This window comes from Nannobrachium achirus, assembly GCF_963921795.1.
Source record: "Nannobrachium achirus genome assembly, chromosome: 4".
NCBI classification, from domain to species: Eukaryota; Metazoa; Chordata; class Actinopteri; order Myctophiformes; family Myctophidae; genus Nannobrachium; species Nannobrachium achirus.
In genome coordinates this window covers 70,038,297-70,065,980 of record NC_137813.1, presented here as the reverse complement: position 1 = coordinate 70,065,980, position 27,684 = coordinate 70,038,297, and the positions used below count along the sequence as shown (strand labels likewise).

General features: G+C 38.0%; 1 protein-coding gene across 1 annotated transcript; it reads left to right on the top strand.

Moving 5' to 3' along the window:
- Window positions 1-214: 214 nt before the first annotated feature.
- Window positions 215-27,684, top strand: LOC308283169 (interferon-induced very large GTPase 1-like; the record flags this gene model as incomplete). Its single annotated transcript, XM_080723547.1, has 9 exons — window positions 215-590; window positions 716-756; window positions 3,391-3,484; window positions 4,814-4,851; window positions 7,361-7,454; window positions 16,163-16,200; window positions 19,648-19,741; window positions 20,380-20,417; window positions 22,972-27,684. 9 exons carry the CDS (start codon window positions 215-217, stop codon window positions 27,682-27,684), a joined length of 5,526 nt encoding a protein of 1,841 aa, XP_080579673.1.

Sequence of the window (27,684 nt, the reverse complement as noted above, 5' to 3'; positions counted from 1 at the left end):
CTTGCTCTGCGCATATACCTTGCACTACACTTCATTCAGTCCGTTCCATTCAAGTCCAGTCCAGTCCAGTCCAATTCAATTCAATTCAATTCAATTCAATTCAATTCAATTCAATTCAATTCAGCTGTATGACCTTATTGTTATTTGTTTTCTCACATTCCAATCTATTTAATATCTGTCCCTTTTTCCTTCTGTCATGTTTCACTCTTAAGTCATGGCGGCGGTCTTAAAAACCATCTCAGTCCTGGTACATACAATCAGCTCTCTCTGTGATGAGGAGAAGGGTAACATGAAAGAGTGCCAGGAACTGGCCAATCATGTGAAAAAGCTGGAGGAACTGTTGCCCGACCCCAAAGGAAATGATGCTGGTCAGATCTCTACCAAGATGATGGGTGCCCTCCATGATATCCAGAGCATACTGGAAGAAGCTGCAACCTTTGTCACAAAATACAAGGCTTTAGGTGATGCAAAGCGTATTGTGAAGTCCATAATATACAAAAATAAGTTTGAAAATTTCAACAAACGTCTCAACGAATCAACCCAAAGGCTGAACCTGGCTCTACAGATACAAAACAATGAGATGCTTGCAGGTATTTGAATCTTTTGAAGAACAGCTGAAGAACCAATATTGTTTTATTTGTTGGATAACCTCAAGCAATATTGAATGCCTGAGAGTTTATATGTGAAATAAAGAAACCTACACCTCTTTCAACAGCTGCAGTGTCAGCAAAGTCACGAGATGGACGCTCAGAGCAGGTAAAATGCTTCAATCTTTATCCTCCAAAATGCTTTTGGATGATCACACACACATCATGACTATATTGGGCATGTAATAATAATATTAATATAATATAGGCCCCACTCCCTTGGGGTGTATTTTGTCACAGTACATTTGCACATGGGTGAAATTTGTCATATGCATCTACCATCCTATAACAACTAGGAGCAGTGAGCAGCCATATGTGGCGCTGGGGGAGCAATTAGGGTTTAAGTGTCTTGCTCAGGGACACACGTAGCTAGCCTGGCCTGGAATCGTACCTGGGACAATCAGGAGCTCTGGCTCCCCAGGCAGGCTCATTAACCACTCAGCTTCAGCCATGCAGGGCTGCCAAGTCTCACGCTGTGAGAGTGAGAGTCATGCAATTTAACCTCTTCTCACGCTCCATGCCACGCTTGCCATTTCACACGCATTTTTACAGCCATCCCAAGGACCTCACCCGAAAGTTGCGGGCGTATTCTTGCTCGGTAAAAGTCGCACAGAGAATTCTCAGCGCAGTGAATGCAGCTGCTCCTCCTCTCCCTCTCTCCCCCTCTACACATTCACACATGCAGGCAACATGTATGGAACGGGCGAGCGGCAGAGAGAGAGAGAGAGAGAGAGAGAGGAAGAGAAAAACACCGTCTCTCCGCGAGTAAACGCCAGGCGATATTTCACAAAGATAACCACAATCCGGCTCTTGCCTCCCGCGAGCGCATGTACGACGAGCCCGCGCATGATAATTTCACAGGTTTCTACATTTGGGTCTCCAAAATCTGTGTGGTTTTCTTGTATTTTTCTTGTGTTTACATTAACCACTTGTCTTGAACCCTAATATCCCCATATTCTGAGGAGGGCTTTAGAAGAGATAGACTAGACTTGAGGGAAGAATCCAAAAGTAGCCCAGTGGTTCTCAACCTGTGGGTCGGGATCCCCAGGGGGGTCCCCAAATATTTTTTTGGGGAGTCGCCAGATGATTAACTTAATGTGCAACATTGTTTTCTCACGCAACAGTAAACAAACCAACATAAAGTTTAAGTGTATAGAGTGTATCTGCAAATTTCTAAAGTGACAAGTTAACCCTTAAGTTCTGTTCGGGTCATTTTGACCCGTTTTACATTTTCATTTGGAAAAAACGGTAGAAGTTTACATTTTTTCCACCTGAAACTCACTGGCCTTAAAGATTCTTCTGAGATGAACATGTGAAAAAAATATTTTTGCACTACACATATGCTACACCCCCCTCATATTTTTTGAACCTTAAGTGCTGTTCAGGTCATTTTGACCCGGAAGCACAGATGCACAGAAATACAGAGTATTATGCCAAAACACAGACACACAGTCACTCCCACTTCTAACACCCCCCCCCCCCCCCCCCTTCCGAAGCCCCATTCCAAACTTACTTAAATATTTTCACAATAGAACCGTGTTATAGCCTACAAAGTGTTGCCTGCACTCTTAGTGCTCGTATAGGGTAGGGGGGGGGGGGGTCCCCAGTTAAAATATGATTATTTTAGGGGTCGCAGGCTGAAAAGGTTGACTGAAGTAGCCTACTGAGAGTTTTAAATGTTTGATAGATCAAATACACTGATCACAGTGCTGTCAAACAAGTCTATGGAGCTATCTGAAGATTTCATTTGCAACACAATTTTGATACAACATGTAGTGGGGGTCCTGCTTCATCTCCCTCAGCTAAAGGGTCCTTGACTTGAAAACGTCTTCTTGCCAGCAGTGCCTGCCTGGCAAACAGCAGTAGCCACAAATCACAATATAAAATTAAAAATATAAATGATTGCCCAGGATTTTCATCAGCTGCTATAGTAACAACAATAATAATAATTATAACGAATTTAAAATATGTTAAAATGGGACGTTGGTTTGTCTGGAGCCCTGCAGCAATCTTCACTGTTCAGCCTGTTGGTTAGCTGCACTTGATCAACCACTCCAGTCCAGCCCAAGGACCTCAGGTAAAAATAAACTCTATAGAAACCCTGGAAAAACATGAAAAAACCTGATGAAAAAAAAAAAAAGATTTTTTTATGAGGGTCCCCCCCCCCCCCCCCAGCCCCCCCAAAAGTCTCACTCCTAACTTTTTCTGCAACTTGGCAGCCCTGAGCCATGTGTAATCAATACTACAAAACTGTGCAGTCTATCCGTGCCTGTCTCTGATCTGATCTGATCTATTCAGTTTTTCTTCGTCTGAAAATATTGCGGTCACTCATACTGACAAAGCTAACGGCTTAACATGTCTGCCAACTTGATGGAGCCTACTGTAGAAGTACGTTGTTAATTAATCCAGTTCCCTGGAGTGTGCAGTCCCTTCCTTATGTAAGGTCCATCCTTTCTTAAAGTTTATATGACTGCTACCAAGACTTGCATATTTTTCTTTTCTTTTCTTTTTTTTTCTTTTTCTTTTTGATCTGTAGACTGTTTTAGTCATTTCAAACAAGATTTCAAACGTTTTTTTTTTTTTTTTTTTTACATATGAATGTAAGAACAAGGGCTTCCTGGGTTATAAAGGTTATATTTTATTAGCATGAAATCCCCATTGATGATGTCATTGGTACTGTAGGCAGATGAGGTTAAATTGTCCTGAAGTGCTTCTTGAAAAGACAATTGTCTGTTTTCTTAAGAGTGTGCTCAAAGCTGTTGATGCTGGAAGCTCAGAGAAGACAGATGGTGTTGGAGAAGACGACACCACAACTGCTCCTGCTCCAACAGAGACAGGTTAAAACCTGCATTAAATAATTTCACTATTTTGTTCCCAAAGTTATGAACACAATACATCTGAACAGTGGTGGGAAAAGTACTAAAATGTTGTAAAGGAGTAGTTCACCACTTTTCAACCTGTCTTCATATAATAGGTCCTCACTAATGTTCATGATAAAATATCACAATTTTTTTCTAGTCAGTCCAAGTCTCCTAGGAGAGCTGTGGGAAGTTCAGAATCCATCGTCTTGTGACATCATCATTTTCCAAAAAAAAAAATGTAATCAATATTTTTGAAAAAAATATTTAGATTTTTAATATCGCGAGAACAATGGCTTCCACTTTAAAATTGCAACTTTTCAGGAATAGAAAGCCTGCAGTTTCTATAAGCTGGATTGGTAATCGATGATGTCACAAGACTATGGGTTTCTGACCAGCCCACAGCCCTCCTCTGAGGAAAAAAAAAAAAGAAAAGCTATTTTTGAGTGAGGACCAATTATATGAACATAGGTTGAAAAGTGGTGGAGTGCCCCTTTAAAGGAGTAGTTCACCCCCAAAATGATTTTTTTCCCTATTGATTATTGATGGAGACTTAAGTTCAATAATATTTTTTAGTTTTTTGTCACATTCCTAAGACAAACATGTGATAATTGTAAATTTACCCCCATTGATACCGGATGGGGACCCAAAATGCATTTGTGTCCCCATCCGGAATCAATGGGGGTACATTTATTGTAATACATGTTTTGTCTTTGGAATGTGACAAAAAACAAAGCATATTATTAAACTCAAGTCTCCATGGTGTGAGTAATCAATAGAGGGTGAACTACTCCTTTAGTTAAAAGTATCAATACTACAATATAGAAATACTCTGTTACAATTAAAACTCTGGAAAAAAAAAAAAAAAATACTTGAATAAAATTACAAAGGTATTGGTATCAAAGAAATGTATATAGGGCTGAAAGTGGTTAATGTATGTTTTGTAATAATAATCAGAATCTACAAAGTAACTAGTTGTCAAATAAATGTAGTGGAGTAAAAGTAAAAAAAAATAGATCCGAGATGTAGTGGAGTAGAAGTAAAAATATTGGAAATTGTAAATATTCAAGTAAATTAAAAATACCCCAAGATTGTACATAAGTACAGTACTTAAGTACATGTACTTAGTTACTTTACACCACTGCTTCTGAACATACTGAGTGCCTAATAAAACAACATGTAATATACAAACCATTTAGAATGAGTCAAATGACTTTCAGTCATACACATCCTAATCCTAAAAAAGCTGCATTAACATGATTACTATAAATGTTTAACCTGTATATTGTTGTAATTACTGTACTGCAGTTTCCATAGATGAAGATAGCAACAAGAACAAGGATGAGGTAAGATAACCGTACAGTATATGGTGTCAGATTAGTATTATTAATATTATGTTTTTCTTCATATCTGATTCAATCATATCTGTATCAATAACTTGTCCCGGACTAATACATGTTTGATAATTAATTAAGAGTTCACATTTAAGCTACATTATCTTCAATGAACCAGTTTTGTAGGAGGTGGTGTTTGGCCTATACAGAGTTTGTTAGACTCATACATCCACACAGCTTAGTGTCATCAGCGCATCATAGCTGGGGGACTCCGCCCCCTGGAGGAAAGAATAACTTGTCTAAATTGCTAAATAAATTATGTTTTAATTCATTGCAATGTTTTACATTGATTCCTTGGTCGACAATGCAAAAAATAAATACAATGCTTTAAAAAAAACTTAAACAGCATCGGGATTAATTAAATGTTATCATAAGGACTGGTCGGATCATCCAGACCATACTGTAGTTATATGATTTAATCACCTGGTAAGAGACACACTATTACTTTTTCTATTGATATGATCAATTAATCTTATCACAATATCTAAAAACAAAAGTCATTAATTCATCAATGATGTTTAAGGAACACGTTTTAGTGAATTCTGAGGCTACACGAGACAGGAGGACGCCATATTTGCAAGCATATTATCAATTTATCATGCAGGGATTTACACACAGCACAGGCAAACCCTATAGCCTAACCATGTAGGCTAAATCCTACATGATATTATAGCGCACAGCACTTCACCAAAAGATAGGCGTTCTTTCCTTGGTAAACTAGTAGCCTACTATTCTCGAGAACGTCGTGTTCTAAAACATTATTGATGACTTAATGGCTGTTTTGCTGTTGTTGTTAAGGTACGTTTAATTGATCATATATTATAATAGTGTCTCTATCAGGTGATTGAACACTGTGCATATGTAAACATGTTTTTGTAACAGAGGGAGAGGGAGTAGAGAGTAGATGGAGAGAAACAGATCTCTGATCTCAGTGCTTGACTGCTTGGGTAACTTGACGCAATAAAGATATAAGGATAATTTGACTCTGATTATGAACCACTACACTAGAAACCCAGTGGTCTAACGCAACCTCGGGCACATGTATACACACACGCGCATTCTTGATTCTGTGAAAAGAAAAACATGAAAACCACTAAAGGGTATTATTTTGATACTAGATTTAAAATGATTGATATGAATATTTTTGTAAATCTATGAGAAAAATGTGAAATATATGAAATATGAAATCCCCCCTGCTTCAAAACAGCTCATTATCACAACCAGACTCAACTATTATTGCTGAAATAACTTGACTCTTTTTAACAGACTGCCGTTGGAAGCTCGACTTCAACTAAAACAGATGATGAAAAACGTGAGTATTATCTGTCCTTGGTACAGATCAATGTTTGGGGTAACCAGCAAGTAGGCTGTTGGATTTCTTTCTTTTGGTATTCATCCTCAAACTCTTGTGGGAACACTCCCCTCTTCCTCCTCCCTTCCTCCCCTCCTCCACCTCTCCTCCTCCTCTCCTCCTCCTCTTATCGGACAGACTTCAGGCAGACAGACATTTGGTCGTTTAATAGTTATATGTGAAATAAAGAAACCTACACCTCTTTCAACAGCTGCAGTGTCAGCAAAGTCAAGAGATGGACGCTCAGAGCAGGTAAAATGCTTCAATCTTTATCCTCCAAAATGCTTTTGGATGATCACACACACATCATGACTATATTGGGCATGTAATAATAATATTAATATAATATAGGCCCCACTCCTTGGGGTGTATTTTGTCACAGTACATTTGCACATCCATGGAATTTGTCCTCTGCGTTTACCCATCCTATAACAACTAGGAGCAGTGAGCAGCCATATGTGGCACTGGGGGAACAATTAGGGGTTAAGTATCTTGCTCAGGGACACATCGACACATAGCTAGCCTGGCCTGGAATCATACCTGGAACAATCAGGAGCTCTGGCTCCCCAGGCAGGCTCACTAACCACTCAGCTTCAGCCATGTGTAATCAATAATACAAAACTGTGCAGTCTATTCGTGCCTGTCTCTGATTTGATCTGATCTATTCAGTTTTTCTTTGTCTGTAAATATTGCGATCACTCGCACTGACAAAGCTAACGGCTTAACATGTTGTGCTAACTTGATGGAGCCTACTGTAGAAGTACGTTGTTAATTAATCCAGTTCCCTGGAGTGTGCAGTCCCTTCCTTATGTAAGGTCCATTCTTTCTTAAAGTTCATATGACTGCTATCAAGACTTGCATCTTTTTTTGTTGTTCTTTTTTTTTTTTTTTTTTTTTATCTGTAGACTGTTTTGGTCATTTCAAACAAGATTATTTAGTTTCTTTTTTTACATATGAATGTAAGAACAAGGGCTTCTATTTCAGCTTTCCTGGGATATAAAGGATATATTTTATTATCGTGAAATCCCCATTGATGATGTCATTAGTAGGCAGATGAAGTTGAAATGGCCTGAAGTGCTTCTTGAAAAGACAATTGTCTGTTTTCTTAAGAGTGTGCTCAAAGCTGTTGATGCTGGAAGCTCAGAGAAGACAGATGGTGTTGGAGAAGACGACACCGCAACTGCTCCTGCTCCAAGAGAGACAGGTAAAAACCTGCATTAAACAATTTCACTACTTTGTTCCCAAAGTTATGAACACAATACATCTGAACAGTGGTGGGAAAAGTACTAAAATGTTGTACTTAAAGGAGTAGTTCTCCCCCAAAATGACTTTTTTTCTATTGATTACTCACCCCATGGAGACGAGTTCAATAATATTTTTTAGTTTTTTGTCACATTCCTAAGACAAAAATGCGATGAGTGTAAATTTACCCCCATTGATTCCGGATGGGGACCCCAAATGCATTTGGGTCCCCATCCGGAATCAATGGGGTTACATTTATTGTAATAGGCCTACATTTTTTGTCTTAGGAAACATATTATTGAACTCAAGTCTCCATGGCGTGAATAATCAATAGAAACAAAGTCATTTTGGGGGTGAACTACTCCTTTAAGTAAAAGTATCAATAATAAAATATAGAAATACTCTGCGGACCCTGATGAAGGCCACTAGTGGCCGAAACGCGTCGGTCGTGTTTTTTATCTTTGCTGCCATGAGCTAAAATAAAGTTGTTTGCTATTTTTTGAACTGAACAGAGTTGCCTTGGACCTTTTCTTCGTTCCCCACCTCACCCCATCACAGTTGTTTTGACACCATGGAATGGAACTAGAATTATTGTTGTCCCATAGAAATACTGTACCTGAATAAATTTACACAAGTATTGGTATCAAAGTATACAAGTATAGAGTACTTAAAGTAAAAGTACTCATTCTGCAGAATATCCTGTTTCAAATGTTCAAAATGTAAAATATTGTTAACATAGCAGATCTAGCTTGCTAGCTGGTAGATCGGCTATTTTCAAATGGCGGATATGTATATAGGGCTGGAAGTGGTTAATGTATGTTTTGTAATAATAATCACAATCTACAAAGTAACTAGTTGTCAAATAAATGTATTGGAGTAAAAGTAAAATATTTGGATCCGAGATGTAGTGGAGTAGAAGTAAAAGTATTGGACATTGTAAATACTCATGTAAATTAAAAACACCCCAAGATTGTACTTAATTGTGGGCTCGCCTATAAGGCGAGCACACTTTAGATATTGTCATTGTGGGCTCGCCTATAAGGCGAGCACACTTTAGATATTGTCATTGTGGGCTCGCCTATAGGCGAGCACACTTTAGTTCTTGTCATTGTGGGCTCGCTGAAGGCGAGTCCAGCTTGTTATACCCCAGTTTATACTTATTATATCTTTCTAACTTCCAAGGGTCCGACCACTTTCTTCGGCATCTAACTACTTCAACACACTTTGTGCTAGAAACTTCGTTCCAATTTCAACATGTTCAGCTTTCTACAGTGATTATTGCTTAAATTTTTCTTTTCAAAATATTTCATATTTTTGGAAATATTTAACTTTTAAACTTTTATTTTTCCTCCTTATAATGGGAGTCTATGTAGAAAAGTGCCCACTTTTCTGGCGCACATTCTTTGTGCTCTTATATCTCTTTCATACTTTCACATAAAAACCTCGTTCCAACTTTGAAATGTTCAGCGAGGTTTGAAGTTTCATTGTTGTTTTAATAATTTTGAAAAAAAGTTTATACTGTTTGAAATATTTAACTTTATTCATAAATCTTTCATCCCATAGAGAATGAATGGGAACTGACTTTAACATTTTTACTTTTTCACTAAACTTTATAGCCTCATTACTCTGGCATACATTTACGTAGGAACGCGATTCAAACTTGAAAAACGCTCACACGCTTTTGGACTTCATCGTGGTTCAAACGGTATTCGAAAACGTCATACCGTTCTTCCACAATCGCAGTCCAAAGGTAGAGTGTTTTGGGGTATTTTGGGGATATTTTTGGCGGGAAAACCAGTCCTAGAGTGTAGCTAGAGTGTGGGAGACTTGTTCTTAAAGTAATGAAGTTCTCTGAACGAATCGTCCTCACGGCCAGAATATTTAAAATGTATGCATGTTTTTTGGCACGTTTGTAGCCACGCTCGTCGTGTTTCGTAAAGTGCAACTAAAATAAAACAGAGACTTACAGAAATTCATCTATGGCCCTCTGAGTGCCGGGTCGCGCCTCAGACGCCCCATTCACCTCAAGTCATTTTTTTTCTGGTTTTCGGAATTTTTTTATTTTCCCCCAAACATTTCTAGCTTGCTCTCATGCGCACATTATTGGTCCTTTTAACATCAGAATCGCAATGTTCGTAGAGCCACTCACCGAGCCACTCCCCGAGCAAAGACTATGTGTTTTCAACTTTTCGTGTTTCCGGGAGAGCGATCAGTTCGTACACTTGCGCTCCCTATTCAAACCAATGGATATGGCCCATATCTTGAACAAACAGTTCTACAGCTCAGAAGCAAAGGTGCTCCTTATTAACTTTAATTACAGTGCTGAGTCAGTGGTCTCACATGATTTACAAGCTCACAATAAGTTGCACTGTGTAACTTTGTGAGCTTGTAGATCGGCTATTTATCTGGTTCTCAAAGTGTGGTCCAGCGAACACATGGACGCACGCACGCATGTATGCACACATACACATGCATACTCGCCACACACACACACACACACACACACACACACACACACACACACACACACACACACACACACACACACACACACACACACAGTCACTTCCACATGATTGGTAGATCTAATTCTAAAACCAGTCCCATCCCAATGATTTTTAGATCTAATTCCATCGGCAGTTCCAAACCATAATTTGTAGCTCTAAATCCATCACCTGTCACATCCACATGATTTGTAGATCTAATTCTAAAGCCAGTCCCATCCCCATGATTTGTAGATCTAATTCAATCTGCAGTTCCATACCATAATTTGTAGCTCTAAATCCATCACCTGTCTCATCCACATGATTTGTAGATCTAATTCTAAAACCAGTCACATCCACATGATTTGTAGATCTAATTCTAAAACCAGTCCCATACCCATGATTTGTAGATCTAATTCCATCGGCAGTTCCATACCATAATTTGTAGCTCTAAATCCATCACCTGTGACATCCACATAATTTGTAGATCTAATTCTAAAACCAGTCACATCCACATGATTTGTAGATCTAATCCTAAAACCAGTCCCATCCCCATGATTTGTAGATCTAATTCCATCGGCAGTTCCATACCATAATTTGTAGCTCTAAATCCATCACCTGTCTCATCCACATGATTTGCAGATCTAATTCTAAAACCAGTCACATCCACATGATTTGTAGATCTAATTCCATCAGCAGTTCCATACCATAATTTGTAGCTATCTAAATCCATCACCTGTCTCATCCACATGATTTGTAGATCTAATTCTAAAACCAGTCACATCCACATGATTTGTAGATCCAATTATAAAGCCAGTCCCATCCCCATGATTTGTAGATCTAATTCAATCGGCAGTTCCATACCATAATTTGTAGCTCTAAATCCATCACCTGTCTCATCCACATGATTTGTAGATCTAATTCTAAAACCAGTCACATCCACATGATTTGTAGATCTAATTCTAGAACCAGTCCCATCCCCATGATTTGTAGATCTAATTCCATCGGCAGTTCCATACCAATTTTCAATTTTCAAAAAACTTTTTTTTTTTTAATTTTTTTTTTTCAAAACATTTTTTTTTCAAAAAAATGTTTTTTTCAATTTTTTTTTTCAAATCTTTTTTTTCAAAAAAAATTGAAAAAAAAAAGATTTTTTTTTTTCAAAAAAATGTTTAATTTTTTTTTTCAAAAAATTTTTTTTTTCAAAAAACTTAACTTTTTTTTACACCCTTGCACTTAAATGCATTTTCTACTATTAATTCATAACAGTTTCGAGCGAGCCCACGCAGTTTCTGCAGGAACTGCTTTTCTAGTTATTTATATACTATACTATACTATACTAGAGCAAGTTCTCCTTCAAACTTCGGTTTCCTATAACTCCTACATACTTAGTGAGAAAATGAAAATAAAAACATCAATGTGTTCAGTTTACAGTGGTGAAGTGTGCTATTACTTTTTACAGCAATCGGCCAAATGGTGGCGCTGTAGGAAGCCTTCGAAAGTGCGATCTTTGAACAGGTATAGCTCATGCTGTGTTTGAGGTACAGCCATGAAACCTGTATACACGTATGCGTCTCCTCATGCCGAACAACTTTTACCCTCTAACTTTTGACCTCTGACCTTTAGGTCTCCCACAATTCGGAATAATGTGAAAAACAGTAAAAATCTATCTCCTCCTGGGTTTCTTTCGTTACGCGCACGAAACTTTTTTCACATGAACTTTGGACCAATACGGTCAAACTGTCTGGTCGGATTTCTTTTAAAGTGAAATATAATTTTTTAATAATTCAATCAATATTGCGGTTTTATGCAAATTATTCTTCGGCCTCTAAATCATACATGCAAAGTTACACGTTCATGGCATTTGGCAAAGATGTAGACGGTTAGTCAAAGTATCACTGAAACCAATTTTATTCCAATCGGCCAAAGGGGGGCGCTATACGAAGCGTTTGAAAATTCAAACTTCAAACGGGCATAAGTCATGACTCGTTTCGTTTGAAGACATGCAACTTGTTACACGCGTGCTTTGACTCGAGCGGAAGACATCTGTGTCGTTGTTAAGTAAGCTCCGCCCTTTGATTTTCCGCCATTTTGAGCAGTTTGTAAAATGCGTAAACCCCCTTTTATTCTGGAATTTTCCCTCCACGTGCACAACATTTTTTTTACGTGAACTTTGGACCGATATCTAAAGATCTGTCAGATCGGATTTCTTTAAAATTTAAACATGCTTTTTTAAATAATTCAATGAATATTGCAGTTTTATGCAAATTATTCTTCTGCCTCTAAATCATACATGCAAAGTAACATGTTCATGGCATTTGGCAAAGATGTAGAGTGTTAGTCCAAATATCACTAAAACCAATCTTACCCCAATTGGCCAAAGGGGGGCGCTATATCATTTTGAGCAGTTTGTGAAACGCTTAAACCCGTTAGGATTTTTTTTTGCAATTTGCATGAAACATTCTACACACAATCTAAGGACCATTATCTAATATGCCTATGAAGTGCACACACACACAAAAAAAAAAATAATAATAATAAATATAGCTGCAAGCAGCCATAAAGTGGCCAAGGCCAAAAACACATCAAATCATGAACACAGCCTGCAATGTGCGTGAAATCTTGCAAGCACATTACCAATAGGTCAAGGAACAGATACCACCCTTCTCACATTAGCCTGTTATAGCGCCACCAGCGGGTCAACTTTTGCACAACACATTTTTGGAACAAAATGGACAAATCTTTGACGTCGGTAACGTCAAAGAGATCACTGCCTGCGATCTTGACATTTTGTACTTTTATAGCCATTGTTTTCTGGCTTGAAGCGAGCCCACAATTGTTTCGAAGGAACAATATTTTCTAGTTATTTATCTATCAGGCAGGCATACTATATCAAGTTCTCCTCAAAACTTCGGTTCCTTTCTACTCCTACATACTTAGTGAGAAAATGAAAATAAAAACATCAATGTATTCGGCTTACAGTGGCGAAGTGTGCTATTATTTATTATAGCAATCGGCCAAATGGTGGCGCTGTAGGAAGCCTTCGAAAGTGCGAACTTTGAACAGGTATAGCTCATGCTGTGTTATACGTACAGCCATGAAACCTGTATACACTTATGCGTCTCCTCATGCCGAACAACTTTTACCCTCTAACTTTTGACCTCTGACCTTTAGGTCTCCCACAATTCGGAATTATATGAAAAACAGTAAAAATCTATCTCCTCCTGTGATTTTCGCGTCAAGTGCACAAAACTTTTTTCACATGAACTTTGGACCAATACGGTCAAACTGTCTGGTTGGATTTCTTTTAAAGTGAAATATAATTTTTTAATAATTCAATATATATTGCGGTTTTATGCAAATTATTCTTCGGCCTCTAAATCATACATGCAAAGTTACACGTTCATGGCATTTGGCAAAGATGTGGAGGGTTAGTCAAAGTATCACTGAAACCAATTTTATTCCAATCGGCCAAAGGGGGGCGCTATACGAAGCGTCTGAAAATTCAAACTTCAAACGGGCATAAGTCATGACTCGTTTCGTTTGAAGACATGCAACTTGTTACACGCGTGCTTTGACTCAAGCGGAAGACATCTGTGTCGTTGTTAAGTAAGCTCCGCCCTTCGATTTTCCGCCACTTTGAGCAGTTTGTAAAACGCGTAAACCCGCTTTTATTCTGGAATTTTCGCGTCACGTGCACAAAACTTTTTTTACGTGAACTTTGGACCGATATCTAAAGATCTGTCTGATCGGATTTCTTTAACATTGAAACATGCTTTTTTAAATAATTCAAACAATATTGCATTTTTATGCAAATTATTCTTCTGCCTCTAAAACATACAAGCAAAGTCACATTTTCATGACAAAATAGTGTAAAGGGTTAGTTCAAATATCACTGAAACCAATCTTACCCCAAATGGCCAAAGGGGGGCGCTATATAATTTTGAGCAGTTTGTAAAACGCTTAAACCCGTTTTTATTCTAGGATTTTTTTTGCAATTTGCATGAAACATTCTACACGCAATCTAAGGACCTTTATCTAACATGCCTATGAAGTGCACACAAAAAAATTATAAAATAATAATAATAAATATAGCTGCAAGCAGCGATAAAGTGTCCAAAGCCAAAAACACCTCAAATCATGAACACAGCCTGGGATGTGCGTGAAATCTTGCAAGCACATTCCCAATAGGTCAAGGAACAGATACCAACCTTCTCACATTGGCCTGTTATAGCGCCACCAGCGGGTCAACTTTTGCACAACACATTTTTGGAACAAAATGGACCAATCTTTGACGTCAGTAACGTCAAAGAGAGCACTGCCTGCGTTCTTGACATTTTGTGCTTTTATAGCCATTGTTTTCTGGCTTGAAGCGAGCCCACAATTGTTTCGAAGGAACAATATTTTTCTAGTTATTTACTAGGCAGTCAGTGCAAGTATCAAAAAACTTCGGTTCCTTTCTACTCCTACATACTTAGTTAGAAAATGAAAATAAAAACATCAATGTGTTCAGTTTACAGTGGCAAAGTGTGCTATTATTTTTTATAGCAATCGGCCAAATGGTGGCGCTGTAGGAAGCCTTCGAAAGTGCGAACTTTGAACAGGTATAGCTCATGCTGTGTTTTAGGTACAGCCATGAAACCTGTATACATGTATGCGTCTCCTCATGCCGAACAACTTTTACCCTCTAACTTTTGACCTCTGACCTTTAGGTCTCCCACAATTCGGAATTATATGAAAAACGGTAAAAATCTATCTCCTCCTGGGATTTTTGCATAACGCGCACAAAACTTTTTTCACATGAACTTTGGACCAATACGGTCAAACTAGTCTCGGCGGATTTCTTTTAAAGTGAAATATAATGTTTTAATAATTCAATCAATATTGCGGTTTTATGCAAATTATTCTTCGGCCTCTAAATCATACATGCAAAGTTACACGTTCATGGCATTTGGCAAAGATGTGGAGGGTTAGTCAAAGTATCACTGAAACCAATTTTATTCCAATCGGCCAAAGGGGGGCGCTATACGAAGCGTTTGAAAATTCAAACTTCAAACGGGCATAAGTCATGACTCGTTTCGTTTGAAGACATGCAACTTGTTACACGCGTGCTTTGACTCAATCGGAAGACATCTGTGTCGTTGTTAAGTAAGCTCCGCCCTTCGATTTTCCGCCATTTTGAGCAGTTTGTAAAACGCGTAAACACGCTTTTATTCTGGAATTTTCGCTCCACGTGCACAAAACTTTTTTTACGTGAACTTTGGACCGATATCTAAAGATCTGTCAGATCGGATTTCTTTAAAATTGAAACATGCTTTTTAAAATAAATTCAATGAATATTGCAGTTTTATGCAAATTATTCTTCTGCCTCTAAATCATACATGCAAAGTAACATGTTCATGGCATTTGGCAAAGATGTAGAGTGTTAGTCCAAATATCACTAAAAACAATCTTACCCCAATTGGCCAAAGGGGGGCGCTATATCATTTTGAGCAGTTTGTGAAACGCTTAAACCCGTTAGGATTTTTTTTTGCAATTTGCATGAAACATTCTACACACAATCTAAGGACCTTTATCTAATATGCCTATGAAGTGCACACACACAAAAAAATAAAATAATGAATATAGCTGCAAGCAGCGATAAAGTGGCCAAAGCCAAAAACACCTCAAATCATGAACACAGCCTGCAATGTGCGTGAAATCTTGCAAACACATTCCCAATAGGTCAAGGAACAGATACCACCCTTCTTACATTGGCCTGTTATAGCGCCACCAGCAGGTCAACTTTTGCACAACACATTTTTGGAACAAAATGGACCAATCTTTGACGTCAGTAACGTCAAAGAGAGCACTGCCTGCGATCTTGACATTTTGTACTTTTATAGCCATTGTTTTCTGGCTTGAAGCGAGCCCACAATTGTTTCGAAGGAACAATATTTTTCTAGTTACAGTACCTATTGTACATGTACTTAGTTACTTTACACCACTGCATCTGAACATACTGAGTGGCTAATAAAACAACCTGTAATATACAAAAAATATAAATATATATAAATATAAAAAAGAAAAAACATTTAGAATGAGTCAAATGACTTTCAGTTATACACATCCTAATCCTAAAAAAGCTGCATTAGCATGATTACTGTAAATGTTTAACCTGTATATTGTTGTAATTACTGTACTGCAGGTTCCATAGATGAAGATAGCAACAAGAACAAGGATGAGGTAAGATAACCATAAATTATGTCACAATATATCTATATATATATATATATATATATATATATATATATATATATATATATATATATATATATATATATATATATATATGATTAATTCAATCACATCTGTATCAATAACTTGTTCCCATACATGTTGGATCATTAATTAAGAGTTCACATTTAAGCTACATTATCTTCAATCAACCAGTTTTGTAGGAGGTGGTGATAGGCCTATACAGAGTTTGTTAGACTCATACATCCACACAGCGTAGTGTCATCAGCACATCATAGCTGGGGGACTCCGCCCCCTGGGGGAAAGAATAACTTGCTAAATTGCTAAATAAATTATGTTTTAATTCATTGAAATGTCTTACATTGATTCCTTGGTTGCCAATGCACAAAAAAATGATGGCTTAAAAAACTTAAACAGCATCAGGATTAATTAAATATTATTATAAGGACTGGTAGGATCATCCAGCCTATACTGTAGTTATATGATTTAGTCACCTGATAAGAGACACAATATTACATTTTATATTGATATTAATATGATCAATTAAACTTATCCCAATATCAAAAAACAAAAGTCATCAATTCATCAATGATGTTTAAGGAACACATTTTAGTGAATTCCGAGGCAACAGGAGACAGGAGGACGCCATATTTGCAAGTGTATTATCAATTTATCATGCAGGGATTTACACACAGCACAGGCAAACCCTATAGCCTAACCCTGTAGGCTAAATTATGAAAAAATATTATAGCGTACGGCACTTCGCCAAACGATAGGCGGTCTTTCCTCGGTAAACTACTATTCTCAAGGGCGTCGTGTTGTAAAACATTATTGATGACTTAATGGCTGTTTTGTTGTTGTTGTTAAGGTACGTTTGATCATATATTGTAATAGTGTCTATCAGGCGATTGAACACTGTGCATATGTAAACATGTTTTTGTAACAGAGGGAGAGGGAGTAGAGAGTAGATGGAGAGAAACAGATCTCCGATCTCAGTGCTTGACTGCTTGTGTAACTTGACGCAGTAAAGATATAAGGATAATTTGACTCTGATTATGAACCATTACACTAGAAACCCAGTGGTCTAACGCAAACTCTGGCACATGTACCGGTATACACACACGCACATTCTTGATTCTGTGAAAAGAAAAACATGAAAACCACTAAACAAAGGGTATTATTTTGATACTAGATTTAAAATAATTGGTATGAATATTTTTGTAAATCTATGGGAAAAAAATGTGAAATATATGAAATATGAAATCCCCCCTGCTTCAAAACAGCTCATTATCACAACCAGACTCAACTTTGGTGTTATTGCTGAAATAACTTGACTCTTTTCAACAGACTGTCGTTGGAAGCTCGACTTCAACTAAAACAGATGATGAAAAACGTGAGTATTTGTACTGATCAATGTTTGGGGTAACCAGCAGTGTTGGGAAAGTTCACTTTAAAAACGAACTAGTTCAAGTTCAAGTTCAGAACTTTTAAAATGAACTAGTTCATTTCATAGTTCATAATTCTATATTTTGAACTAAGTTCATGGTTCCCCAAAATGAACTAACTTAGTTCTTTTTCTAAGAAAAAAAATATATAGCCTAGGTCTATATATATATTATATAAATGTTTAGACGTTGCTGCATGCTATTATTTGTCAAAACTATTGACACAGCCCATATAGAACCACACACAGCAATAATTTCATCCAACTTAACATTGAGGTGCCCACAATATTTATGTGCCCACTGCCTAGTTCCCAGTCTTCCTGCACCCTTATTGTGAAGGGCTGAATGTAATAACCATGTTATTGTCTCATTGTGTGAAATATCATAATATTCAAAACAAATATTTGACTCCAATTGATTCCCCACACAGTATTGACTTGATATAGCAATAAAAAAATATATATTACACAGCAGTTGTGGGAAAACTAAGACATTGTTCAAAAAACACAATTCCGATTTTGGTCATTTTGGAAATAGGGCAAAAAAAAACTCGAACCAAAATTGTTCTATAGACCATAATCTACAAATTGGAAGTGAAAAATAAACTTTAACACACATTTTAAATGAAAACAAAAAATGACATGTACAAGGAACCCCACTAGAAGGCATACGTTTCTAAACCTCGCGCACAGCATGTTTCCGCGTTGGTTAAAATAGCTGATCTACAAGCTCCCGTTGTCTCGTGAATGCGACGCGTTGTGAGCTTGCAGATCAGCTATTTTCGCCGCGCAACACACATAGGACAAAGTATATAGTCAGGCTTGCGAGACACGTAACGAGGAGGAGATTAACAGTGCAGCTGCAGAGTGCAGACAGCACCTTATATCAATGTTCACGAGGGGCTGCGTGCAGTGTGTGCTATTGGAGCATGTGAATGAAAAGAGAGAGGAGAGGACAGACGACCGCGGAGGTGCAGACCGCCGCATGAACGGCCGACGAACGCCGACGAACTCCGTTCACGGGCGTCAGAATGACCGCGTTCGACAATATCGTTCATCAAGCGAAAACAATTACGTTCAGTTCACGTTCGCCCAAAATATGAACGTGTTCATGAACGATCGTTCTTTGAACGCGTTCGGGTACAACACTGGTAACCAGCAAGTAGGCTGTTGGCTTTCTTTCTTTTGGTGTTCATCCTCAAACTCTTGTGGGAAAACTCCTCCTCTCCTCCTCTCCTCCTCCCTTCCTCCTCTCCTCCTCCTCTTGTCGGACAGACTTCAGGCAGACAGATTTGTTGTTTAATAGTTATTTGTGAAATAAAGAAACCTACAACTCTTTCAACAGCTGCAGTGTCAGCAAAGTCAAGAGATGGATGCTCAGAGCAGGTAAAATGCTTCAATCTTTATCCTCCAAACAGCTTTTGGATGATCACACACACACATCATGAGTGATGACTATATTGGGCATGTAATAATAATATTAATATAATATAGGCCCCACTCCTTGGGGTGTATTTTGTCACAGTACATTTGCACATGCGTGACATTTGTCATCTGCATTTACCCATCCTTTAACAACTAGGAGCAGTGAGCAGCCATATGTGGCGCTGGGGGAGCAATTTGGGGTTAAGGGTCTTTCTCAGGGACACACATAGCCTGGCCTGGAATCCTACCTGGGACAATCAGGAGCTCTGGCTGCCCAGGCAGGCTCACTGACCACTCAGCTACAGCCATGTGAAATCAATATTACAAAAATGTGCAGTCTATCCGTGTATGTCTCTGATCTGATTTATTCAGTTCTTTTCTTTTTTTATTTTTATTTTTTACATATGAATGTAAGAATAAGAGCATCTATTTTGGCTTTCCTGGGATATAAAGGATATATTTTATTAGCATGAAATCCCCATTGATGATGTCATTGGTAGGCAGATGAGATTGAAATGTCCTGAACTGAAGTGCGTCTTGAAAAGACAATTGTCTGTTTTCTTAAGAGTGTGCTCAAAGCTGTTGATGCTGGAATCTCAGAGAAGACAGATGGTGTTGGAGAAGACGACACCGCAACTGCTCCTGCTCTAAGAGAGACAGGTAAAAACCTGCATTAAACAATTTCACTACTTTGTTCCCAAAGTTATGAACACAATACATGCGAACAGTGGTGTGAAACTGTTACACTTAAAAGTCTGGAAATTAAAAAATGAACTTGAATAAAATGACAAAAGTATTGGTATCAAAGTATACTTAATGTACACAAGTAAAATTCTCATTCTGCAGAATGTCCTGTTTCAAATGTGCAAAATGTATACAATATATTTTGAAAATAGACGATCTAGCTTGTAGATCGGCTATTTTTAAATGGCCAAAATGTATAGGGCTGAAAGTGGTTAATGTATGTTTTGTAATAATAATAACTAGTTGTCAAATAAATGTAGTGGAGTAAAAGTACAATATTTGGATCCAAGATGTGGTGGAGTAGAAGTAAAATTGTTGAAAATTGTAAATACTAAGTAAATTAGAAATACCCCAAGATTGTACTTAAGTACATGTACTTAGTTACTTTACACCACTGCATCTGAAAATACTGAGTGCCTAATAAAACAACCTAATATAATGTAATATACAAACCATTTAGAATCAGTCATACACATCCTAATCCTAAAAAAGCTGCATTAACATGATTACTGTAAATGTTTAACCTGTATATTGTTGTAATTACTGTACTGCAGGTTCCATAGATGAAGATAGCAACAAGAACAAGGATGAGGTAAGATAACCGTAGATGGTGTCACAAGATTATGTATTTTTTCATATCTGATTCAATCATACCTGTATCAATAACGTGTCATTAAGAGTTCACATTTAAGCTACATTATCTTCAATTAACCAGTTTTGTAGGAGGTGGTGGTAGGCCTAGACATAATTTGTTAGACTCATACATCCACACAGCGTAGTGTCATCAGCGCATCATAGCTGTGGGACTCCGCCCCCTGGGGTTAGAATAACTTGCCAAATTGCTAAATAAATTATGTTTTAATTCATGGCAATGTGTTACATTTATTCCTTTGTTGCCAATGCACAAAAAAACAACAACGATGTTTTAAAAAAAACAAGGGCCTAACCAAATAATGAAGAATAGGCTACCTCTCTCTTTTGTTTCTTTTTTTTTAAATTAACATCTTTTGAGACATTATTTGTTTTTAAGAATGGACTACCTCACTTCTTCTAAGATAAGTGTAAAACTAAAGAGATGTTATATATTTTATTTTGTTAAAAATCTGAATATTTATACAGAACATATGTCAAGAACTATTAGAGCATTAAAGGGCCTACACCATGCTTTTAAAACTATATTTTTTGTATAAATATAAATTATGCTCAAAATTGAGTCTTAGACAGGTTTTAACCCTCAACAAACACTCTGACCATTCCTTTGTTTGTTCTAGCTCTACTATAATGAGGCTCTCCAGCTGCAATACCAAAAACGGCCTCTGTTTGCTCAGTGGCGCATCTAGTGGGGTTTTTCCAAAGAAAAAAAACATTTTTTTGAATTTTTTTTTTTTTTTAAACAGAAACGTGTGTGACGTCACACGCGTCAATTCTCAGAACAGCACTGTTCTGAGAGCTTCTCATCTCTGTCTTCCCAAAACCAGAGAAAGACACACTTGTCAGAAATAGGACTTTGTGAGGATAGAAGGTGCCAGTGGGACACCAAAAAAAGGTTTTAAAATAGAAAAAGTGAAAATTCATGGTGTAGGTCCTTTAATGTTACTGAATATTTTGTTTAGGAGAAATGCTTTAGATAAATAAAGATTTGCGAGTACTTTTGGGTATTTTTCAGTATCTCCAAGATGCCTGGTAAAGTTTCCTTTTTGGGAGGAATTCAGAATATGCACGAGTTAGAAGCGTGTAAAGGCACCCGACTCGACCCGAAAAACCATTAAAAATTGTATGGGTGAAGCAGTGTCCTCTTTCTAGGGATTCAGAATATGGTCACCCTATAAATAATAATAATTCTTGACAGTCCGTTCATGTAACTGATTGTACGTGGAAAGAAGCTTTTTTCTACGGCTATAGCTTTGAGACTGCGTAGCCGTTTCCCATGCAGCAACATCTCAAACAGGCTATGATTGGGATTGATCCTTCGTGATTCCCAGAGCTTTGCTGACACAGCGTTCGTTGTACAGGGCTTCATCCAACACTCTGCATTGTTTTTGTTATCTACAAAGCTTAACTACAACTACTACTGTTTTTTTAGAGTGACCTAAAAAATGTAGATGCTGGAAGCTCAGAAATGAAAGATAGTGTTGGAAAAAACACAACACCTGAACACAAGTCTCCAGATCCCAGCAGCACTGTTCCTGCTCCAAGTGAGAAAGGTAAACACCTGCATTCAATAATTCACTAGTTGGATTTTACAAAAGTTAGGAATAGGCCTACACAATAAATTCTGACAACTGTACATGAGTAAAAACAACACATATCAACTTATAGATTAAACATGTACAGTAAGTTCCTCAATGTATCTAATTTAAACATATCTATAGGTTCCATTGATGATGGAAGCAAAGAGAACAAGTATATGGTAAGATCATTTGTATTTGGTTAGGAAACCTTTTGTCTAATGTGCATTATTTATTTCAGCTCAAAACCATTCTACTATTTAAGCTAAAACAAACAAACAAAAAAACATATTGTTGCTGTCCGGCATTCAACATGTTTTTTTTTTCTTTCTTTCTTTTAAATCACTGTATTACATTACATCTGTGTGTAGGTTTTACAAATATTGAACCAATGAAAAGTATTTAAATGGGAGAACCACCCATTTTCAAAAATTAAACTATGTCATTAATATACCTTTGAGTCTTTATGTTGTTATCCCCCGAGGATAACAACTCAAATGTATATTAATTACATAGTTTAATGTTGAAAATGGGTGGTTCTCCCCTTTAAAAAGCCCTTCTGACGAAACCTCATAACCTCCTTGGTTCCTCAAACTGTCAGACTACTACACAATTACCCCACACCTCTAGGTCAGATATGGCAGTATTTGTTGTACAAGGTGTGTAGTGAGTTGTAATTTAAAATATCCTTTGCCTTGCAGAGGATCCCAATACTCCTTGCCAATTGGTTCTTTACATGTTTATGGGCTTTGCTGCTGAACTTATGGTCGATGATAACTCCCAAAAAGGTATTTTCATAAACTCTTTTGTTTATTTTTTTATGTATGTATGTACGGTATTCTTTAGTGGTATTTTGTGCAGCATATCTGATGTTATTAGTAGACTATTACCAGTTTTCTATTTTTGTTCATTTTAAAGGTTGTCAAAGAAGAGAAATATGTGAAGAATTCTCAAGAAATCAGCCCAGAGGAGCAAACAGAATTTGATAAACTGCTTTTCAGATTGAACCTCAAAGACAACTATAAAAATAAGTTGTCAACTGCTGACTTTCTGAAAATAAGTCCTTCCATTAAGAAGGCTCATGAGATAACTGAGAGAGATGTAGCTCATGCATTCCTTCAGAAGTTGTTGATGCTAGACCATAGAGCCAGGTACATTCCTGTAACAGACAATTCAAAGGGCACCCAAGATTCTGACATGGTTTCCACAGAAGAAAGTTTTTTTGATATTGTTGCCAGGACCAATGTAATCACTGATCAGAGCATGACGCCGAGTCATGTCCATCCAATGGATGTTCAGATGGCTGTGTTTCACTGCTCAGATAACTTTCTCAGGCAGAACATGATTACCAAACTAGCACAGTGTCAGTATGCCTTACCTTTACTTGTGCCTGATCCGTCCACAATGGATATCCAGTGTCCTTTGTGGACATTTAGGCAAATAAGAAAAACATGGAGGGTAACTGATAGTTCAGGTGCCATCACATGTAAGAATTTGCCTATTTGTCAGGCTGAGACACATATGGTGTCATTCTTACGATTTGGCTCGGTGTCATCATCTAAATCTCAGCTGATGAATACCTTAATCAACAACCGTCACAACACGTTCTTTCATAAGAATTGTCCAGGTGCCACCAAATCTCACTGCCTAATAGATGGCATGGCAGAGATTGCCTGGTACTTTCCTGCTGGAAAACCAAATGATGCTTTCTCTGACTGTGTTGCCTTCTGTAATCTTCATGGAGATGCTCTAACGCATGATAAACAGTGTGAAATACTGATTGATAAGGCTTCAGTCAATGTTGTCCTTTTACCTACTCTAAGAACAGATGATAACATGGTGACAGACCTTGTTAAGGGTCCAAAACCTCTCATTTGTCTCCTTGCTGATATTGACTCTGTTGCCAAAGAGATCACACCAGGAAAGTTTATAATGGGTGTGAAGGATAGAAATGAGTCAAATGTGGCTGAAGAAATTACAAGAGTAATTGGAAACATTTTGGCAAAAACAAAACCATCCTTCAGACTTGAAAGTTTGGGAAATGTTTCTGAAATCAAAATAGACGAAAACAACCCTGCATGCCAAAAAGGGAAATCTGCTGCTCAGAAGATTCTGAATTTGCTCAAAGGAAAACAGCTTTCAGAGATCAAAGGCACCTTTCTACCCTGTCATGGCCAATTGTGGCATGAGTGGTGCAAAACAAACAAAGACCTCTTCCGCCTCAAAGGAGACAGTATAGAGAAGGACAAAAGTGATAAAGAAAATAAACTGAAGTGGATAAGACGGGAACAATGTGCCAAACCACCCAGTAAGCTTATGCAGATGTTTATTGAAAACCTGCAGTCTCTGGATGAGAATGAAAAACTCTACTTCCTAAAATGGATTGTATTCCGGCTCGATGACAGCTTCACGGATAAACTTTCTGAACTCAACCAGGAATATGATGCAAAATGGTCTGAGGTCTTGGCTTTGAAAAAGAAGAAAGGGCAGGACACACCACAGCTGCTGATGAAGAAGCAACATGAGTTGGAGGACATTTCAGATAAACTACAGTCAGCAACTGTTGGAGTTGAGCACATCTTGAGAGAAATGGGACAAATCTATGAAGCCCATGCATCTATTAGTAATGGGACAAACTTTTCTGATTACCCTAAGCTGGCTGCAGAGCTCATGATAGCAGGACACCCAATGGAGCTGATGGATGGAGATGCAGCTCATGTGCCTTTAACATGGATCACTAGTGTTCTAGATGAGGTCATCAAGACACTCGGAGACAAGAGAGTTTTTGTTTTGTCAGTTTTAGGCATCCAGAGCAGTGGAAAGTCCACAATGCTGAATGCAATGTTTGGATTGCAGTTTGCAGTGAGTGCTGGCAGGTGCACTAGAGGAGCCTTCATGCAGTTAGTGAAAGTGTCAGAAGAGTTCCGGAATGACTTCAAGTTTGACTATGTCCTGGTTGTGGACACTGAAGGACTGCGTGCTCCTGAGCTGGCAGGGCAACATACTCATCACCATGACAATGAATTGGCAACATTTGTCATTGGCCAAGGAAACATGACTTTGATCAACATCCTTGGAGAGAATCCATCTGAGATGCAAGATGTTCTTCATATTGCTGTTCAGGCCTTCATGAGAATGAAGAAGGTTAAACTGTCTCCAAGTTGTCTGTTTGTTCACCAGAATGTTGCAGCTATTGAAGCTGGTGACAAAAACAAGGAGGGAAAGAGACGCCTACAAGAAAAGCTTGATGAGATGACCAAGTTAGCTGCCAAAGAGGAAGAGTTTGATGCTGAGTTCTTCAGTGATGTCATTGCATTTGATGTAGAAAAAGATGTGAAATATATTTCTCAGCTGTGGGAAGGCAGTCCACCCATGGCCCCTCCAAACCCAGGTTATAGTGAGAACATCCAAGAGCTGAAGAAGATGATCCTTTCAAAAGCAAAAGAGTCTAATGGAATTACACTTTCAACATTCAGCAGCACCATTAAAGACCTTTGGGATGCCCTGCTGAATGAAAACTTTGTCTTCAGTTTCAAAAACACAAAGGAAATTTCATTGTACAGAAAACTTGAAGAAGAGTATGCAAAATGGACCTGGGCTTTAAGGAAAGAAATGCTGACAATTGAAAACCAACTTCACAACAGAATTGAAAATGGAGGACTTGACGACATTAATATGAGTGATCTTATCAAAGAAATTAATACGACTTGGGAAGAAGTGGAAAAGGCTGTGAAGAAATATTTTGACAAAGATAAAGATGAAGTACTGGTTCAATGGAAAAACCGATTTGAAACCAAAATTAAGGATTTCCGTGATGAACAAGTGAGAGGAGCCAAACAAAAGCTAGGGGAAATTATTCAGCAGAGGAATGCTCGAAAGAATATGTACAATAAGAAGACAGTTTATGAGAATACACTTCTACAGAAGAGCAAAGAGTTTGCCAGCAAGCTAAAAGACAAGGCAAAGGATGAAAATGAACTTAAAAAGGAGTTCAACTCTCTTTGGGAATGTTGGGTTTCTGAGCTCACGGCAGGTGTTCCTCGAATAAAGGACATAGACATCCAAAAGGATGTGGATTCTATCCTTTCGGAAATGGGATATGAGTGGAATCTTCTAACTGACCGCAAAATGCAAGGTTGTTACAAAGACATGACAAAGAGAGGGAATTATTTTGATTGCATAGTCAGTAAGCATAGCAAAATGGGTGCAGTTGAAGCTCTCAAAAAGGCTTGTAAACAGTTTTCTTCATGGCTGAATTCAACAAAAGAACCTAATCATAATGATCTGATCAGAGCCCTGATTGCCAATGTTGAGAGACAAACCAATGCCTTAATTAAGAAGAAACCTGTTAACACAGATTACCATATTGGTCACATGCATGAAGTAGCCTTAAATGTGGAAGATATTGTGAAAGATTTTGAATCCCACGTTGCCCTCAAGAAGGAGTTTAAACTTGATCTATTGCTTAATGCCTGTACAATTGCAAAGGCAAGTTTTCAAGATGCTCACAATGAATTCCAGAAGTCCAATGATGCTTGTGCATATTTGGAAAACCAGAAGGGACAATACTATAATGCATTCAAAAGCTTTTGTGAAGGTAACTCCTCTGCCGCTGTGCTTGGTGAACTACTTTGTAGCAAACTGAAGGAGTCTGCAATTCTGCCTGTCCATGACAAGACTGCCCTTGACTTGGCTGGAGAGATGGCAAATAGTCACCCTCCCTTCAGTGGGAATAGGGTGAATTTGGAGAAACATGTTTTACAATCACTGGCAGAGGAAGAGGACTTTGACAGTTACGTGACATATATCAGACATCCAAGGAAACAAGTAAAGCTTTTTATCAAAAAATCTGTTGATACTTATATATCTACCAATCAGAACAAGGTACTCAGTATCATGAAGAAAAATGTGGAGGATATAGTCAGGCTTCTGAGTCAAGCAGTGCATGACGCAACAGAAAAAGTCAAAACAGAGAGTGGAGACATCAGCTTGTGGTTGAAGAAGTTCTCTGATCAGTTAAAAGATGACCTACGTGTGGTCACCAACTGCTATGATCATGTTAATGACATAGATGATTTTGACTTTCTTAAAGAGGAGATTGAGAAACACCTTAAGTCCATGAAGGCAGATTTGAACAGCCTCTTAACCAACCTGGAGGATGTCCGGTTGAAGACTGATACAATTCTTATCGAACAACTGTGCAACTGTTGCTGGGTACAGTGTCCTTTCTGTTCTGCCATTTGTACAAACACCCTTGAGGATCACAGTCCTGATGATCACAGTGTCCCTTTTCATCGCACAAGTGCCGTTGCTGGAGGCTACTATAATGGTACAGAGGAATTTGCAATTGATTTCTGCACAACGCTGGTTGCAAGTGATGAAGAATTCTTCCCTGAGGAAGATTCAGAGGAGAGCATTCCATTCCAAGAGTATCGGAAAGATCCAGACTGTGCTAACTGGAGAATTACCCCTGATGAGTCAAAACTGACATACTGGAAATGGTTTGTATGTCACTTTCAAAAGAAACTGGAGGATCATTACGGCAAAGAATTTGAGGGCCAAGGAGAAATTCCTGAAGCATGGAAAAAGCTTACAAAAGAGGAGGCTATCAAAAGCTTGGAGAACATGTAG